General features: G+C 43.3%; 2 protein-coding genes across 3 annotated transcripts in view; one reads left to right on the top strand and one right to left on the bottom strand.

Moving 5' to 3' along the window:
* The window catches only part of LOC122569590 (farnesol dehydrogenase-like), a 30,383-nt gene extending 25,359 nt beyond the window's left edge, over positions 1-5,024 (top strand). The window contains exons 7-8 of one of the 2 annotated variants that reach the window (XR_006317520.1): positions 13-151; positions 3,774-5,024. The gene's annotated coding sequence lies outside the window, so the exon portion shown is untranslated. Of the gene's footprint in view, positions 1-12 lie in introns of both variants that reach the window. The other variant, XM_043730840.1, reaches the window with a different exon arrangement.
* A 99-nt stretch (positions 5,025-5,123) lies between these two features.
* On the bottom strand, positions 5,124-9,941 carry LOC122569597. The gene is made up of 3 exons (XM_043730862.1): positions 9,483-9,941; positions 7,861-8,035; positions 5,124-5,789 (listed from the first exon to the last, which is right to left on the bottom strand). Exons 1-3 carry the CDS (start codon positions 9,714-9,716, stop codon positions 5,752-5,754), a joined length of 447 nt encoding a protein of 148 aa, XP_043586797.1. The 5' UTR covers positions 9,717-9,941; the 3' UTR covers positions 5,124-5,751.
* Positions 9,942-18,724: the final 8,783 nt, after the last annotated feature.

Raw genomic sequence — 18,724 nt, 5'->3', positions numbered from 1 at the left:
GGTCTTGTGCAGCGGCCGCAACCAGGGATACGCCAGCACCAGGAGAAGGTGTGTCACCCTCGGAAGGCTTTGTAGGGAAATTCCTGAAACGTCGCGGAAGAGTACCTGGTCGGCTGGTAGAGAACACTCGATACCATTTGAAAGCACGTAGGTAAGCATTTATCCGGAATATCCTATTTATCTTGATGCTGAAACACGCGCCGTCCCTTATTCTGGCAATTCGGTCACGTCTTACCAGTCCAGCGTTTCGACGAAAACCTGCAATTTCGATTTCTTCCCAAAGATTTCCAGACTTCGTCCCCTTCTACTCTTTCATCCTAGTCTTCTTCGTCTGCTTTTTCGTCTCCGTCTCCTTTCGTCGCTTTTCTCTCGCCATTTCTTTTACACGTTTTTCCACATAGACGAGCGTGTTTCCTCTGTTGAGAACCTAACACTCGTATACACTCGTTCAAACGGAATGCAGCTGGCAAATAAAGGCGCAAACTACCGTTTTCGGAGCAACAGCTAAGATACAGACTGTTCCATGTGTGCAGAAATCAATCTAAGCCGACGAGCTTTGTTGCTTTTTACTTTTCCCCGCGTTTGATCGTTCCTTGCATCGCTGGCGAAAACAAACGGGAAGTTATCGTAGGAATTTCACGTGTCGCTGGATATCAAAAAGGAGCGCTTTCGTTCCTCTCCAATCTGGCACTCTTTGCGGATGTTGTTGGTCGTTACAAATTTCGCTGAAGACAACTCGAAGATGTAGAGACTATTTTTCCCTGGTAATCTACGATTCTGTTTTCTTGGTTAAAGCGTTTTTGCAGTTTTCATGGGAAAAAATGATGCAAAAAATGGTAATAAACCGCTCGGTATAATTAGAGAAATTTGCTGGCGGCTGGGGGATAAAACGAATTGCAAGACTGGCGAAACGTTTTATGTTTAATAGCATGGCTTCTTCGACGAACGTAAAGTGTTGCTTAACATTTAAACGGAGAAGCAAGTGTCGGTTAAATAAACTTATTTATATAGCTTGCGCTTCGAGGGTTGAAGTTAATTACTACGAGATTAGCTATTATGGTTCAATTTGCGAAAATAGATATTCCGAAAATGTATTGCAAAGAGAAGTTGCAAGCGCGGAGCAGCAATCCTTAATACCATCATAGTTCAATCACCTTAACTACCGAATTAAATTGACACAAAAAATTCGACAGAATTTGAAATCGTTTTCATGCTCGAGGTCGTGAGCATTTCGGTCTGCTTGAAATCATGTTACTCGTCCTACAGTGTTCGGCTCTCACACACAGACACTTCGGTGCAACCAATTATCATGCTCAAATAGTCGTGCGAAAATATTAAATTATTGCTATCTTTCCGCTTCGAACGTAAATTTACTTAGAAAAGGGGGACACGAAAATCTGCGAATCCGTCTACGCCGGATACATATTGAACGTTGCAGCAATGCGTGAAACCAGCTTTTAGATAGACTTCAACATCGTGACGATCCTTCCGCGAAATGCACTTTCGAATTTAACGTTGCTATTGTTTCTTCTCTTCTCTCTACCGGCCGGTTTTTTTTCCGTTCCTCGTAGAGAGATCGTCATTCGGTATTGTCGATGTGAATGGCTAAATTGCACAAACAATTAATTCTTGTGGCAAGTAAATACTCGTATCCTCGTTGAACGGAACGGAAACGAGCGGAGAGCCGCAATTTCAGAATTTTGCAACTGCCGCGATTAACTGAATAACTCTTGAATTTCGTGTTCGAAACGTAACGTTGCACGATGGTGGTTTCTCACCCTCCAGAACTTCCCGCGCGGCCGAGGAAATTCCACTTAATAACTGCTTCTAATCCAGATGGAGAATCGAGCATTTTACTAATGTTTGCCTTGGTTTTGCCAAAAGTTCTACTTAATGAGTTTCGCTTGTAATGCCGGTGGCCAACAATATGTTTCCGAAATGTAATTTCATGTTTAAATTTAATGTCGCGACCGCCTACGTCGCTATACCCAAACACCTTAATTAACACGAATATATCTCAATTACGATTCATCTTTCTCTTAGTTACCAGCAACTTCCTACTAAGTTTCCCAATCCCTTAAGTTAATCTTGCAATGACTTCGCTACCAATATTTAACAATTTACTTTTACCTGCGCGATACCTTTTCGTTATGATCATTTCGTATAAGCGAATCTCAGTCTTCCAACACGAAGGTGCTCTTAGCTGTTGCGGCGTTATTCGATTTCGAGTTGGAAATCATTCGCGTAATCAACGTTCCACAGACAGAGAGAGATTGATATCGGGGCGCTAGTTTGGGCGGTCGCGCGAGCAGAGTGCATGACGACGTCATAAGTAAACCACTGCAACGCGCGTGCGCGCGTTGTACACAGTAATTATGTGTTAACTACCCGTTAAGCAGCACTTCGTTCTAATGACGTCATGTACGTCCTGCTAACGACGAGACGGTAATGCGCGGCCTGTGTACAATGCTTGAAAAGCCGAACATTACAAATCTCGTGAATTACCTCGGATTCTGGCGAGTTAACGCTATGCCGATCGATTATTAACTACGAGATTTGTGTATTCAACCGAGCCGGCGACGCGCTCCTTCGGTTTCAGCGATGATCGATCGATGGAATTTTCGAAGAGCGAATGTCGTTCCGTAATTTGAATACCGACGTAATTAATGGCCGCTCCGTTTCATGAATCGCTTATCATTCACAAAGAATTCGGATCTTCGTCGTTGAATCTTTTATTTAAATTTAATTTTGATCTCGTTCCATAGGGAATGAAATTTCGAAAAAATGTCAGTTCGACAAGGTTAATAAGCAACATTTTTGGCTCGGCCGCTCGGATATGGACGGTTAATTAACGTAGCTAATTGGGAATTCGCATATCCCTTTGCCATTAAATTCGCACATATTTGTGCCTGCGTTGCTTTCGGCCTTTAAACTAGATATTCCGCTGAAACGCCAGTTGTCCCGCTTAATTTTTTACCTTTGCGCGCCCGCGCGTTTCTGTTTTACACTCGTTCCACGCTGTAAAAATAATTTTCATCTTGCTAATTTTTTCTTTGCGCGTTGCTCCCAACGAACCTGCCAAAATCGCCACCTCTAATGTTCAACGACTGTTTCAGGCTTTTAATGAACTTCCTTTTAAATACGTTTGCCATATTTTTACTTTTCACTGTTCCTCCAGAAGCAAATTACAGCGTTAACAATGGCGAAAGGAACGCTATTAAGAAGCGAACACACTTTTCGATAAAATTACCTCTTTTAAATATTCATTTATTCTGTGAATTTAAACTGATTCGTTATAATTTTCCCTCTCAGCGTTTCTAACAAAATTATCAACTCCCACTTCTTAACTCTCTCGCAACCCAAACCCAATTTGTAGTCTTCGAAGCAGCTCTCGAACTACAACCTACACCCTTAACTCTAGAAATCTTCATTTTCTATCGAATCCAGCCTCGACACCGTGTAAGTAAATATGGTCTATATATAACTACCTTTGTTTCTAGAAATCTTTACTTTCTATCAAACCTAACCTTCATTTTTCCATAAATCGAAACAGCTATCTTTAACGTTATCCAAAGTATGTTTTTCAAAATTCACATTTCTCAGTGACATCTAAGTAACACTGGATCACAACCGGCGACCATAATTAAACTTCCTGAACACATTCGATACCTGGAACTCGCAGCATCCCCTGACCACGTAGAACGAACCAGGGGAGCAGCTAGCCACACTCTCAAGCGAACAGGGCCGTACAGCGTTAATTGATCAAATTACAGGGCTAGCATCGAAATTGCAGAGCTGTCCGGCTGGTTTTCGGATCGGTGCAAGCCGAAAGGGGGCCGATCGTGGTAACCCCTCGCCGACACTACCTTCCAGGTTCACCCTTGGCCGACCTATCTCGCTGCATCGCCGAAATCGGGGGAAGGAGGACCACTTCAATCGGGACGATGTTCCGCGAATCCAGTCGACCGGTCAAGTGTTCATTGCCGGTTCATTCGCGCGAATTCCGCTTTTAATTAATGACTATCCATTGGCTGCCACCCCTCCATAGGTTGATGATTGATCGACCGTATCGCTGATTACCAATGAACACCAAATCTATTTCCGTTTCCTACATTAATACCCTTTGGATACTATTTCTGTCGTGTGTTGATCGATCTTTATCGTCAACTTATGTGGTCTTGGGGTTGATGTAAAGATGAGAATAGTTCGAGATCGATTCAATCGCCGACGTTTGGTTTGGTATACTGAAGTTATAAATTGTAAAATGGAAGGATTATCCTACTTGATGTGACATATGCAAATATATGAGGAATTTTTAGGGTGGTTGGAAGTTTGTTCCGTAACAGAGCGAAAAATTTTTAAAGGAAATAAATTCAGCTTATTCGAATGTGTAATCTTCGAGTTTATAATATCGCAATGAATTGTTTTAGCGAATTTTCTATCTATATTTCGTTATGAGAAGATGTACAGGGAAATTGAAAACTTCGTAACGCTTTATTATCTATATCGTAGAGTATTAATGTTGTTTGAAACACTAGTAACACTGACCACAAAATTCACGAAACAAACTGGATGTATACATCTGAACGTCCGTTTCCAAATCGCTATCATTACCTTTGCATTACACGCCCTGTCGAGATGACACAGCTCCCTGCGAGTGGAAGCTTGATGAAAATGAGAGGTCAGCCCGGGTTAAGCTCGTAATTCATAGAATTATTACCGGTATCACATAACCTAACGTACCTCGAGGCATTCGCGATGCTGGATCCTTCGGCGAAGTGGTCAACAACGACGAAAATTTTGCTGTATCCAACTGAGATATTACCGAGCGCATGCTCTGTGTTCGCCGTAACGTCGTTTATTTCCCTCTCTGATGACTTTCTAGTCCTCGCGAGAACACCACCCGCTATATATGAGAAAGTAGATAAATAGACTTCGTAAAAAATATTACTAAATTTTGTTACGTATAAATGTTACCTATCGTGTGTATATGTATAATATATTGAAGCGTTTACTGTGTGTTACATCATTCGTTTAAATCAAACGGCAAAACAAACGCTCCATTTACCGATATCACACGATCTGCTCCCAATTCCACCACTTTGCCACAATCGCAGAAAATTGCTCCATCGACAGTTCGGAGAAGAAGAGAACGCTGACAATGTAAGAACCAACCACTTGAACGATCAACCCCCATCGTCGGAGTCTTTTGCGCCAGTTCCAAAACGGTGGATCCTCCTCCTCTAGATCCTTCTCGGTCGCTATCTAAATTAAAAATACATGAGATCCAGGGACTTGCCGGTGACTTCCTTTCTACCACAGAATGTCTTAATTACCAACCGGTCTTCGTGGTCGACGGGAGGAGGACGGAAAAAATTACGAAGGAAGGAGATCCTTTTCCAACTTCTCGCCGGGGTTACGGCAGCTTTGAAAAAGCCAGCCACGCGGGCGAATTCTGCGAAGGAGACCGTTCCTCCACCGTGAAAAAGGCGGCTGTTCTGCGGAAAAGCTAGCCTCTACTGGATGCAAGGGATGAAGAAGGGTAAGGGTAACGGGAGGTGTTAATTAACTACTCGTCTCGCTGCCGTCAGAGACATTCGAGCAAGGGCTCGACTTAACTTCGCACTCTCCACCCTCGTACTGCCCTATCGTTGTTCGAGCAGCCGGCAGATAACGCGTCCGTGATGCACCGCTCAAGAGGACAACGGTGTTTTTAAGGGTGAGCAGCTGGATGCTCCGGAATAAACTCGTTCAGGCTGTTGTATCGATGTACGGGTAGCACCGGAGTCCTGTTTTTATATTAGAAGTGGACTTACGGACGAAACTCGTTGGTGATTGTGGCTGAAGATGGTAAAGCGTAATGTTTTCTAAACCCAAGTTCATAAGATCGGTTCAGTGGATTGCCATGATTTAGTCATAGATTTTGTAAAAGTCGTCAAATATGTAGTACGTCGTCTTACATATCTTTACATCATGAAGAAATGCAAATTTTTCCAAATTTTTTTAAAATAGATTCTTTCCTTTTGTATAAAAAGTCTTTCGATTTCGAAGAATTAATAGAGTTTACGTGGTCGTTAGCGGAATATTTTTCGAAATTTTTAATCGGGGACAGGAAAAAAGTCGGTGAAACAATCGGCAGAGGATCGACAGGTAATGGTACAGGAACGACTGAATCGGTGCAACGAATTGGCGCGTCTCTCGTATTTCATCCTCGCCCGGTTAAATCGATCGTGCACCTACGAGCTCGCCGAATAATTCCTGTCGCAAGCAGAATAGGTAAACCTGGAATTTATTACGCGTCCGTTGCACCCGACTCGTGAGAACTCGGGGATCGGTATCAGACACTCTCAGACTCGCACCAATTATCTGCGAATTCAATAGGAAAATGAATATATTTTATCGGTGGAGCGAAAGAGCCTTGTCAAAAATTCCGTCTCGTTCCGTGCCGTGGGTTTTACCGCGCGATTTCAACGCGATCGGTTCTATGATACTGCTTATTGTTCCGTTTCCTGCGTACACGGGTCAGAAGAGAAATTGGGTCAGTCGATTTATTAAAAAGTTCGTTGGAAGCTGGCCTCGTTTTACGAAATTGAACGCTTCGAATTCTCGATGAAAAAGGTAATCTGAATTTTCGATTGCTAAGGCATTATCGAGAACGTTATCCGCGTGAGTTATGCCCGGCAACAACGTTTTTCTTCGCGTTGTTTTCCAAACGAAATTTCGGCGGTATTCGCGTATGACAGAGCGAGGACACGATAATTCATACAGGATATAGGGATAACCGGAGTTAAATTATTCATCGAACGAATAAATTTTCGAATCGCAATGCATACGATCGCCGGTTTTGTGAGTCGGTCGGATAACAAAGCTTTGCAAATATTACCGTGTTGCCGTGATACCGTTCGCGGAGAAATTCAACGAAGACCGAATCGTACAGGCGAGCACGTAATCGACGGTATTTGCACCGGGACTTACAGTTTCGTCTCCTTTTGCTAACGAACCATTCCGTAGCTGAGTGGCCCGGCAATCCTCTCCAGAGACGAATAGAGAGAGAGAGGGAGAGAGAGAGAGAGACCTTAGATCCGCGTGGAAACCCGCCACCTCTGTGCCGTGGAAATCCTTTTGTTTCACTTGCTGATTAGCGATCCGTTAGACTCGTCTTACCGCGGATACGTCGTTCGCGTGATCTCGCAAATGGATTCGATAAACGAGGATCTCTCGCGCGTGTTTGAACGCGCGGACCACTTTCGTGGAGAAATTTTCAACGGATGTAACCGACCAATTTCAGTGCGTGAACGGTTCAGCGAGTATAGCTACCTTTTGTTACGGGTTACTGGATTTTTACGAAGTTTCTTATATCGGCGTGAAAATCGATCTGCCAATAGGATAACGTTTGCATCGATTTCATAGTGGGTCACGACGACAAATAATCTCGAAACTATCATTCGAACAAAATAGAAGAAACGTATGATTGATCTTCAACATCGTTTCACTATTATCGTTTAATTCTTGCAGCAACAGTCTTTACCTCGTTCGATTTTTCCCTGAACAGTTTTTTAACGTAACGGAATTTTTGATCGATAATGTATAACTATAAAAAGATCCTACGCGGTATTTCTTACCATTCTTCGACTCAGTCATCAACCAATAAACCCGTAGCCGATTATCTATCTCTCAGAATCCTGGAGATGTGCACGAAATTTTTTCCTGTCCTAGTACACCCATAGAAAAGGAAGGACGCACGATAAGAGAGATAGCGTAGGATGGTAACAGAAGGTACACAGGAAAGGGTGTCGTTAACGATCCAATACAAAGCCACCGGCAAAGTGAATGTTACCGAGCCCCTTCCATTGGCCTTACCTAGCCGGCAAGCGTGTTGGCTCCCTTCGGGGTCCTTTCGTGAAAGGGGGGCAGGCAGAGGGGGAAGGACACGGGTCCGCCACCCACAATTCCGCTTGCGGGCACTGTAATTTGCTGTATGCATGCATCCAGAGATGGATAGACACGGCCGGGCAGCCGAGCAGGTCCGGGAGATCTATGGATTTATGCAAATGCAGGCAGTTAGAGTCCCGAGCAGCCTCCGCCGTTGAATAATGCGTTGATAAGATAGGAGCCCAGCGCTCATATGCCGCTACCTACCCTACCATCCGCCATTGATTTGTCACCCTTCCGCTCGCCGTCTCTCTCCACTCTGACTCCGAGTCGCTATTTCGACCGAACTTCCCTTACTTCGCGAAGAAACTCCTAACCGTTGCTTAACAACCCCTCTGGCGATACTTACGTTCTTTTAATTGTTGGCAAAAAGTAAAAGGTACGAGCGTAGAGAGGAGATTCGCGTTTGTGGTTTTCCCGTTTTTGCACATTTTCGGGTTGGTTGGAAGTTTTCGTTTGTTAAGTGGAAAACTGTTCTGGTCGTTTTTTCTACGGGGGTTAGTTTTGCATCCGCGAGAGCGAGTTCACGAGCAACGAACGAGATAATGCTTTTGGAAACGTGACCATTTATGTAGTTTGTCGTTGGCGCTCCGTGTGCGCTATCGAATACTCGGATGTAATCTTTCGCAAAAAATCTCATTGACTCTCTCTCTCTGTTTCTCTCTCTCTTTCTCTCTCTCTCTCTCTCTCTCTCAAGCAGCGACGTTTGTACGAAAAATAAATATCGTCCTAGAACGATTATGACGGATCTCTAAAGCCGTCCGTCTCCTCCGTCTCTTTTTCCCTGGAAGCAGCGCGTTACAAAAGGCTCCTACGGCGGACGAAGGATTAAAGCGGCATTGAACATTGCATTTCCATTACAAATCGGATTCCGCCGGGATGGGGGTGGCTGGGCTGAGATAGGGTCGAAAAACAATAACAACGATAAACAGTCGAACATCGCGCGATCCGCTTTTCCCTTCTCGTTCCATCGGGCTGCACGACGCGATCGGTATCGCGTCACGGACGGCAAACATTGCTATGGGATTACGTTCTCGAGCCCCGTGGATCGAGTCACGCGTTCCTCTACCTCGACCATTGAAGTTACCCAGCCCCTGTGACCTTGAATACTAACTTCCGTGTTGCGAAGTACGATTCGATCTTCGTGCTATACAGAAACTATCGATTCTCTTACGCTTGACGATTAAGTCGCAGACAGTGTACATTTGTATGAATATATTTTGTTGTTGTATTTTTATCACGATTACCAATTTCTATCAATTTTATTTTCACCGATCAATATTTTGTTTTATCGTAAACGATAATCTTGAAACATATCACCAATTTAAATTGTTTCATTATTCCCGATGCTAGCAAACATTTGCAGCCGTGAACTTCCCATGACACGTGTTACATGTCGCGGTTCTGGATTAAATTAAGATGTTGAATAGCGGTAAACTACCGGAGTAGAATTGAAACAAGGATGGCACGCGAAGCAAGATGGTCGATGTTTATTCAGTCGCTTGTTACCTCCCTCGAATATTGCAGCTTTAAAGTGTGCAGTTACGCACCAAGTGTTTATAACCGGGAGAGCCGGCGTGACAGTTCATGATACGAGCGGAACTGGCGGCAATGCGACAGAGGACGTGACGTGTGCTAACATTGACCGTGTCTTCCTTCCAAATGGCCAGGTTTCCTCTGAAAATGGCGTTATCTAGATGCTCGTGCGAGCGTGTTTGTATTCTGTCACTTACCGTATCTCTGGCGGCTGACATTGGAAGCCAGGTTAAATACAATGCGTCCATTAGATGAGTTTTATCTACCTTTAATTCTTATTCTTATAATTTCAACGAAATGGAGGACAAGACACTAGCGTGTGGTTTATTAATTTATCCACCTTCGAAGTTCGTCAATGTATGAGCACTCAAAAGATTAGATATCAATAACACATGACAGTAATCTGTAGATTATATAGAATGGATAAAATTAAATCATCGATAATCGGTTTCTGGACTATTCTATCTACAATTTCAAATAATTAATTCTTTCTGAAAAACTTTTGATTTTTCGATTCTCGAGGCCGATATAAAAGCAGATGATTTCGTTATCGCTTCGTTTCGATTCTTCTGCGCAATCGAGTATATTCGAGATGTCAGTAACGCTTCTCGTATCCGCGTGAACGGGTTCAGATTGTACTTGATCTCGATTAAAATCGCAATGGGAACAAATTGCAAATCGAACGCGGCAATTGCTTCATTACATTGCGCCCTGGTAACGGGCTCCTGATTCATAAATAAAAACGATACCGATCGGCCGACAGCGTTCGCAATCAATTGCCGCGAAAGGGAACGGACAGGTCCACGGTATCGGTCACATAAACCAGTCTTATAACCATTTAATCGTAATTTTACGCGATTCCACTCTCGTTTCATTACATGAGTCGTATTTGGTCGCAATTACTGCCATTCGTTACCGTTTACCGTAAAAGGAAAATGATTTAAAGTAAGCAGAGTAATGTAAACGTGGATGTCTATCATCGAGATCGGTTAAAAATTTTATCAATATATTTCGATAATCGTATCTCGTTATAGTACTAATGAAATTTCAAAAAGTCTCGTACAATTCACATAATACATTCACAAAAATTTTCCGTATAAATTTTCGTGTACTCCATACATGTACAATAATATCGTTACAGAATTTCGTTGAATTAAATACTCAATATATATTGTACACGATAAAGCAAGTGTTATAAAATGGGGAGGAGTGATACAATCGTCGCAAGGGTCGTTGAGGCGAAAGTCAGCAGCGGCCACCGAACGACCCTCGCGTATTTAGCAATAAATCAAACCCGCCTCGTGCCGTGTTAGATAAAAACGCGGGGGATAACGAGCCAGGTTGGCCGTAAACGCGGCGGAAATCGAATGGGAGTTGAAATTTCCGGTGCTCCCCGTACGATTTCAGACGGAGGTCTCGTTTTATTTCTTCCGCGGGATCCGGCAGCCAGCTCTCCAGTGGAAGTTAAACGCTCGAAAGCGGTTCGAAACGTGCGTGATATCGCCATCGTGACCGAGCCTCCATTTCCGAAAACCTATAGAGAGGCCCCTTCACCTTGACGATCGCGGCAGCCCGGCAAGAAAAACGAGACGCCACTCGAACCTCGTCGCTATCCAGTATTTGCCACTTAGCCTAACCCCTTTTACCCAACCGACGAACGGTCCTGTTGAAACACTAGACGGCGCCGCTCTTCTTCGTCTGCCACGCTACGATCGACACTTATCAGACCGTACCAAGTGTCACGCATCGATTTTTAATGGATCTTCATGTATCTATGGGGAAGAAACTAATGTTCGTATCAAGTCAAACTGTTTTTATAAGTATCGCATAATTTATGAGGTAATTATATACTATGTATATACTAGTTTCATCGTAATGGTGTTAAGAAATTCATCTTTGAAGTGTCAATGGAAGAATCGGTTTTGGGTTACACCGAAGAAGTAGGAAAGTCGATCTGAAAAAATTGAAGGTTTTAATCATCATTGTGCTGATTTTAAAATTGTTTGAGGAAGATAGATATCCTCAAACGTTGGCACGAACATGGCAGTAGTATCTCGATTTATATTCATCGAATACTAGATAACAGTTGTTCTACCCCAAAGCCACATTTTCACCATTAACTACCCATCAAAAAGTCAGTTATACCTAATATAAAACAAACTTTCCCAATCACTCTTTCCTGTACATAACGATGTCAATGGCGTTGCGAGATTTCTCAGGCGTTTCCCTCACGTTGCAACAACGAAGTCACGATTCACGGTGGGAGCTTTTACGAGCTTAGCCAGGAAAGCTGGGGGAAACGGCGGGCACGAGAACGTTAAGACGACACCGTGGTCGCATCAACAGAAACGGCTTATTCTTTTCGCCGGCACGACCATAAAGGACGTTCGCTGGGACGAAGTTAGCACGATATAACAGTGCACATGGACGGACACGTAGCGGCAACGTTTATTCCGCTTTACGCTTACACCGTGCCTCCGGGAGATGGCTTATGAACTCCGCGCTACGCGTTTTACTTTTTCTCCTGGAACGAGGGGAAATAACAGTGACTACGTTCGGACAGCCAACCAAAACGGGCTTAATGCAGAGAATTATAAAGTCCTGGAATTTTTCCTTCTTCTCTCGTTTCCTCTGCTTTCCGATTTGATCTTAGAATATGCTGAAACGTTAGTGACTAGACTGTTGATGTTTATGCAGAAATTCGCAGAATACACGCAACGTGTATTTACTAGATGAAACGAATCTTTATTTAGATTACATTTTGCTTAACAAACGCATTGAAAATTGGATAAAAATGAGAACGAATTGAGTATTTCTCTATATCGTCAAGTGGTTTTGATCAGGCACCAGAGAATTATACATTTTCGCAGTAAAGACATCGGATAAACCGGTTGTCGCGATATCTCGATGTCACGATTGAAAGAACGATGGTTTCCGGAATGAAAAATACAGCGTGGCGGGATTCGACAATTTTTCAAATAATCGTGTACTCGTCGTGTGCCCAATGGTCGTTTCCCGAATACCATCTCCCGTTTATTGCAGCTTGCGAATGCTTTTTAAAGCGGAGTTAGGGCTGCCTTTCGCGTTCACAGCGTGGCTGACTTATAGCAGTCAGCCCGTAAAATGCTCGGTCGATGACACGATAAATTTTAAGAAAGTATAGAAGCGGCGCAAAAAGGTACAGTCCCGTTACAAACACGTAAGTTCAGTGGTTGCATTGTGAGGAAACACAGTTTAAACGAAACGACACAAAATACATTCTTTCGTAATTATCGCGAGCTACAATGTTTCACAGATATCAATCATTCCATTTCCCGAAGTAGAATTTATTCTTGAATATGAAATGTTAGTTTCCATTCACTGATACGGTCAAAGGGAAGATTTACGAATTCATAAAGATGGTACAAAGACTATGTTTAATTGCAAGACCTAAAAAATCATGCGTTTCTCGATCGACGTCTAGTTTTCGTTAGATCTAAATATCCAACGTCTAGCTAATCATTTCGATTCCACCTCTGAAACTTAATTTTGTCCATGCGGTGGTATCAGGCAATCCAGTAGAACGAAGAAGATGAGAGGCTTTCGAGTAAACGAGCGTGCGACGTTTATACGTGATATTGCGAGGAAACGTTTTTAACGATGAAGTAAACGACGCGGCGGTAAAAGGTAGGAAGTCAAAGTGAACGCGGAGAGTAGAAAAAGAAACGTTTATTAACGTAAACGAAGAGAAGATCACGGGAGGGAAACAGGAAGAAATTAATGGCGGATGGGCGGAAGGCGCGGCGTGCATCAGCGCGAAGCAAGAGCGAACTAAGTTGTAATTAAAGGCTGCTGCTCGATGGAAACTTCTTTATTTTACTTTCTTAAATGTTTACTGAGAATATTTTAATTCTCCGCCGGCATAATTAGGCGTTCTACGTTCACCTAGCCCATTCCATCCAGTCTGGACGCGGAAAAAAAATGATTCGAAAGCGGCGCGAGCAGACGTAACTTCGCAAAAGCTCATTTAACTGACGTTTAATGACCACGCAGCCCTGCTAAAAGAATCTAATGTATAAACAGTAACTTGTAGCGAGTCTATTATGAACTCTTGTAATAAACATTTCGACTTAAACGCTTTCGTACTGCGTCTACTCGAGTGCCGCGAGAAAAAAAAAAAAAAAAAAAGAAGCAAAGCGGAAGAGAAACGGAGAACTGGCGCCTGTTCTGATTCGAAGACGCAAACGTGATTCGCTTGCTCGTTTTGATCGATCGATGAGATAGCACAACCCCGACAGGAATTCAATCTATTAGACCCGATTGCCGCGAGAACTGTTTACCCTGTCGCCGACTATCGTTCGTAAACTGTATCCCGATCGGTGGTTTCGGTTCATTCGTTTGTCATCATAGTTCAAACGCTCGATAGTATGATTCGTTGTTGAGAAAATGAAGTTGACTTTAAAACGAACTTGATACTTCTATGGAAATATACATTTTTGAAAATACTTTCCCCACTACTTTCTGCTATAAATACATTCTGCGGTCTTATTTTTGCTATTCTGATGTTTAAGGCACGAACCTTGTAGGCAGTCTTACTGACGAGTCCATTAGCACCCTCTTAGTCTGTAACTCACCCTCTCTTCCTTTTCCATTTTTCTTTCTCTTTTTCCCTTCTCTAAAATTACTGTACCACGCGCTCTTGTATACGTGCACAACCCAAACACAATTTGTACTAAATAAAAAACGATCAAGATGGTATTACGCGTACTCTTAGATACAACCAAACTATAAAATTCAACGAAACTGTTACTAGTAACTCATATTTATCGTACAGTCGCCTTTCACACCAATTTAACACGCGTGTCTTCCGCGTCTCTCCGTTCTGTCCTTTTTTTTTTTCAAAAGATCCAACATCGCTGCGAGGTTCCGTGATCCATGTCGACTGGCAGACGAAGGGGACAAGCAAAGAAACGATGGAAGGGAAGGACGTCGGTTGCGGCCGATCCAGAAATGCAGGTCGGATAATTTGGCGCGATTGGGCCTCGTAAAGCCAGGACTCGGAGCTCCGATCCAATTAACGGCAGTGGTTTGTTGCCTGGCGTACAGTTGATTGAACTGGTCGAGGACATCTAACTCCCTGAAAGCGCTCTCTTTACGATATATACTTTTGGTATAGCGAACGCCCGGCTGCGCCGCTCTACGTACTTATCCGGCAGACGTCGTAAAGCACTCGAAAAGCACTGGAAAGCTCACGGGGATGAGGTATCTCGCAGTTTCCCCTCACTTTCCTCGCGCTCGCGACCTCCTCTAATTTCTCGCTTCCTCTCACCCTCGGCGTGTTCCTCCTTTCTCTACCTTCCTGCTCGTTCCTCCTCGTTTCTCCTACCTTTTTCCCTTTCTTCGTTTTTCGTCTATTCTGTTGGCCGGGTTAAAGCCCATCTAGCTGCACGAGAACGTTAATTCTGTCTCGACGATAGGATAGCTTCGATTCGACGACGTCGCTGATTGCGTCTTTTCCACCGACTGACTCGTGTACTCCCCCGGACAGTTTTTTACCACATTCTCTACCCTGTTTCTCTTTTTGATTTCACGGTTAAATTCGAGGGCGTTCGTTCAGCGTACGGATTTTTGTTTCGTGTTTTAGGGTCGCGCGATTGCAGAGTTTAATCGAATTATCAATAATGCAAGAACTTTTGACCACGAGAAGGATATTCGTGTTTCTCGTTTGCAATGAGAGGACTTCATGCTTGATTTGCTCGCAACCCTCGACTTTCTTGGGGGGATCGACCATCCGTTCCAATATGAGTATTTTTATATGGTTTCTCTTGTCGTCGTTTTCCAGTCCATTGGATCCGCCGAGGTGAGTTGGAACAGGTTAAGTTCATGTAGAAATTTCATCTTGCCTCTCGTCTATCTGGCAAAAAATGTCTTTCGCTCGAGTTCCAAAGGTTGCAGTGTTTCACGACGCCATTAGCGTTCCTTTCATCGAACTTTCGTATCGTCTTGTTTTGTTTTCGAAAGAGAATATTGTACGTTTTCTTACAAATAAGCTCAACGATCGATCAAAAAACAGAACATAAAATTACGATTCACGCGTTGCGGAAGAGTCAAGAGTCTCGAAGTCATTCGAGTATCTTACAAAGTCACGATTCGTTCGAAGTCCCGGGCCAGAATACAAGAGAGGACATCGTTGGTGGAGAGAACGTTGGATACCATAGACGCGACAACGATATTGAAAATATCTGGCTGAATTGGAAATCCATATCTAGCCGAGGCGAGATAAAGACGGAGAATGTTTCGTTGGTATTCCCGGTATCACGTATGCCCTCGTGAACACCGGTTGATCTCTTCCTTCCTTCGGAGGAAGAAAGAGAATGAAACAAAAGCCCACGGGCCGACCGAGGGTTACACGCTGCAGAAGAAGGGATATAGAAAATGGATTTTGTCTCTCTTTACCTTCGCCTTGCGTCTAATAACTGACTTCTCCATAATGCATAAGGTAAAAATGCTGAAGTTTCCCCCATTATCGAACAGGACAGTCCCCGCTGGAGGCCCCAGTATCGGCGTGTAGGTGAATATACAGGGTGTTCCATAACCATAATACAATCGGAAAAATTCTATGTGAAAAACAAGTCGAAAGTGTAGAATCGAATCTCTATTCATTTGAAGCTTCGTTCTCGAGAAAATCGAATGCGTCTACCAAGCTAATTATCGATTAAGCATGTTCGAGTCCCATTTACTTGAAAACGAAGCATCAATCGAAGAAACGTTATTTTACAGTTTTTATTTATCCTCACATGTAGAATATGCTAATTGTTCATTTGTACGCGTCGCTCAATCAGGAAATTAGTCAAGTTCACTCGTCCGTAACAAATTTTCCAGCTTGACTTTCCTGAAAACAAAGCGTCATCTGAAAAACTTCGTTCTATATATTTTCCATTTATCTTTCCACGTGGAATCATTCCTTGCTCATCGTTCCATGATTATTGCGACACCCTGTGGCGAGCATTCACATACGCGCAGCATTTCGACCACGTAGCAGCGTCGTTTCACAACGGCCCGCTTACCCTTCTTCTCCATTTTGGATTACACTGTTTCGCGGCAATTTGCATAGAAACGTTCACGACGAGGTTCGCGACGAGGACGAACCTAAGCGCGACACGCTACTTGAACGGAGATTTCCCGTCTGTGCCGTCGCGAAACTGTCCGCCAGTGTCGACCACTGAAATTTCACGACTCGACCGGTGGAGGATGTGCACGGGAATGAAATTTCACGATTCAACTGGCGCTCGTCGGCTTGTCTCGAAGGAGGAATAGAAGCGAGTTGGTTGAAACGGTCGTCCGTCCTCTCTTTCGTTAGTGTCGTTCGTTCAGTGGATTCGCAGAGGGATGATGGTCGAAGGGGTGCCCCACTATTCCATCCTCCCTTCCTTTGCCTTCCACGGTATAAACGTTATTCTATGGATGGAAATCTCACGCGATTGCCGTCGGAATAATCTTCACGGTGGAATATCGTCGCGAGCAAAAATGCCCTGGATATTGGACTGGATGGAACGCTTCGAATCGCCGCCGCAATTTACGCAGATCTTATTATTTTGGCAAACAAACGTGCTTTACGAAAAATGGTTAACTTCACTATTACGTAGATCAGGAGGATAGAATGTTTTTAAATGGAGACGTTTAGGGGACTTAGGGGGAAATCTTGTTTTCTCGAATGAACTTCTCTTGGTATATGATTTTTTTATATATCCTATAATAAAAGATGCATAAACAGTTATTCTTATAGATTGTACAATATCGTAAAATTTCATTGTCATGAATGTAACCGTAATATCGATCGCGTCGCTGGCGACCAATTCCAAAATCGATTCGACTTTCCGTCTGAGAGAAAAGAGAGCCACGATCGGTGCTCTAGAAGTCATTAAATTAAACGTAGGATGTTCTAATTTGTGACCTTTTCTTTCTGACCGGTATCAAGTGCAAATTTTCTTCCTTTTCAGTTTCCGTTTCCAGGCACCTCTGTTTCATTGTTAACTATTCCTATTCGTTTGCTCTTAAAACGGCAGCCTTTCAGGACGTAATGAAGACTCCCCCCCTTTCACCCCCTTTTGCTCCACTCCGTCAAACGAACGAAACGCTACGCCTTGTCTGCTCGTCTTCGCGCTCGAAATGTTTCTTATTTCATCCTCGCTCTTTATCGAGCCTTCTCTCCCTTTCTCTGGAATCGTGTCTTTCGTCCGTCTACTTTTCATTTCCCTCAGTTTCAAGTACTCTTATCCATCTTTTTTTCTGTCGATCTTGCTTCATTCCGCACTCGTTTCCCTTTCCTCGTCGTCGTCTTCGACGTGTCACGAAGCAGACATTAACGGGCTGCACCGAACACGGTAATCGTGATGTATGTAATTGCATCGGCCGGCAATTGGATAAGCGCCTTATGGCTTATGATAATACGCTTACCGCACGAGAATTCGACGACGCTTATGGCGCACTGCATGCCGTAGAAATTATGTTGCGCCGCATTCGCCAAACAGATGGTCACGCGTGACTCTGGACAATGCAATTTAGGGTCCTACAACGTGACCACGAAATAGTTGCGATACGTGGCACGATTCTATTAAATTAGACAATTGAGGATTGGAATTTAGTGAAACGGATTCACTTGACCTTGAATACCCGTGATTTCTCGTCTCTGTTCTCTGTTATTCCGCTATTGTATCTTTCTTCGTTCTTTTTATTTAGTAGAAGAGAACATGAGAGTTTTCAATTAGGAAACAAAATAAAATAGGCTGATTAGCCTTGTCGTTTGATTAAATGACATTATATTTAAAGTAACATTCGTACCGTCATCAAGCTTATTAATATTAAACAAGGATATTTAGTAACTCTTCTGGAACTTGGAACTTGTAACTTGTAAAATTGAATATCAATTCAATTGTGCAAAAAAAGTCAGGAACCGGAACATCTCTTACATTTATTTCGATTCCTTACAGTATTTTCACCTATGGAGTTAGTAATTTTAAACGAACTATACACACAACAAATGACACACTATGGCAGCTATAACTCACGAAACGCTTCGCGCTCGAGCAACTTTTACCGCAGCAAAACGGTCTCATGATCGGAAAAACGTTAAGCAACGCGTTAACGCGTCCCTAATACGAAATCGATGCGTCGCGGAACGATCGTCCAAATAAAGGGAACGGCTAAAACGTTCCCGAGGAAGTTTGTTGGCAGCGTTATACCACTCGTTGCGGCCATAACCGCTGATCGATTCTTA

The sequence above is a fragment of the Bombus pyrosoma genome, linkage group LG7, assembly GCF_014825855.1.
Source record: "Bombus pyrosoma isolate SC7728 linkage group LG7, ASM1482585v1, whole genome shotgun sequence".
Lineage (NCBI taxonomy): Eukaryota > Metazoa > Arthropoda > Insecta > Hymenoptera > Apidae > Bombus > Bombus pyrosoma.
The sequence above is the reverse complement of the archived record's forward strand: the minus strand, read 5'-3'. Positions and strand labels throughout refer to the sequence as shown.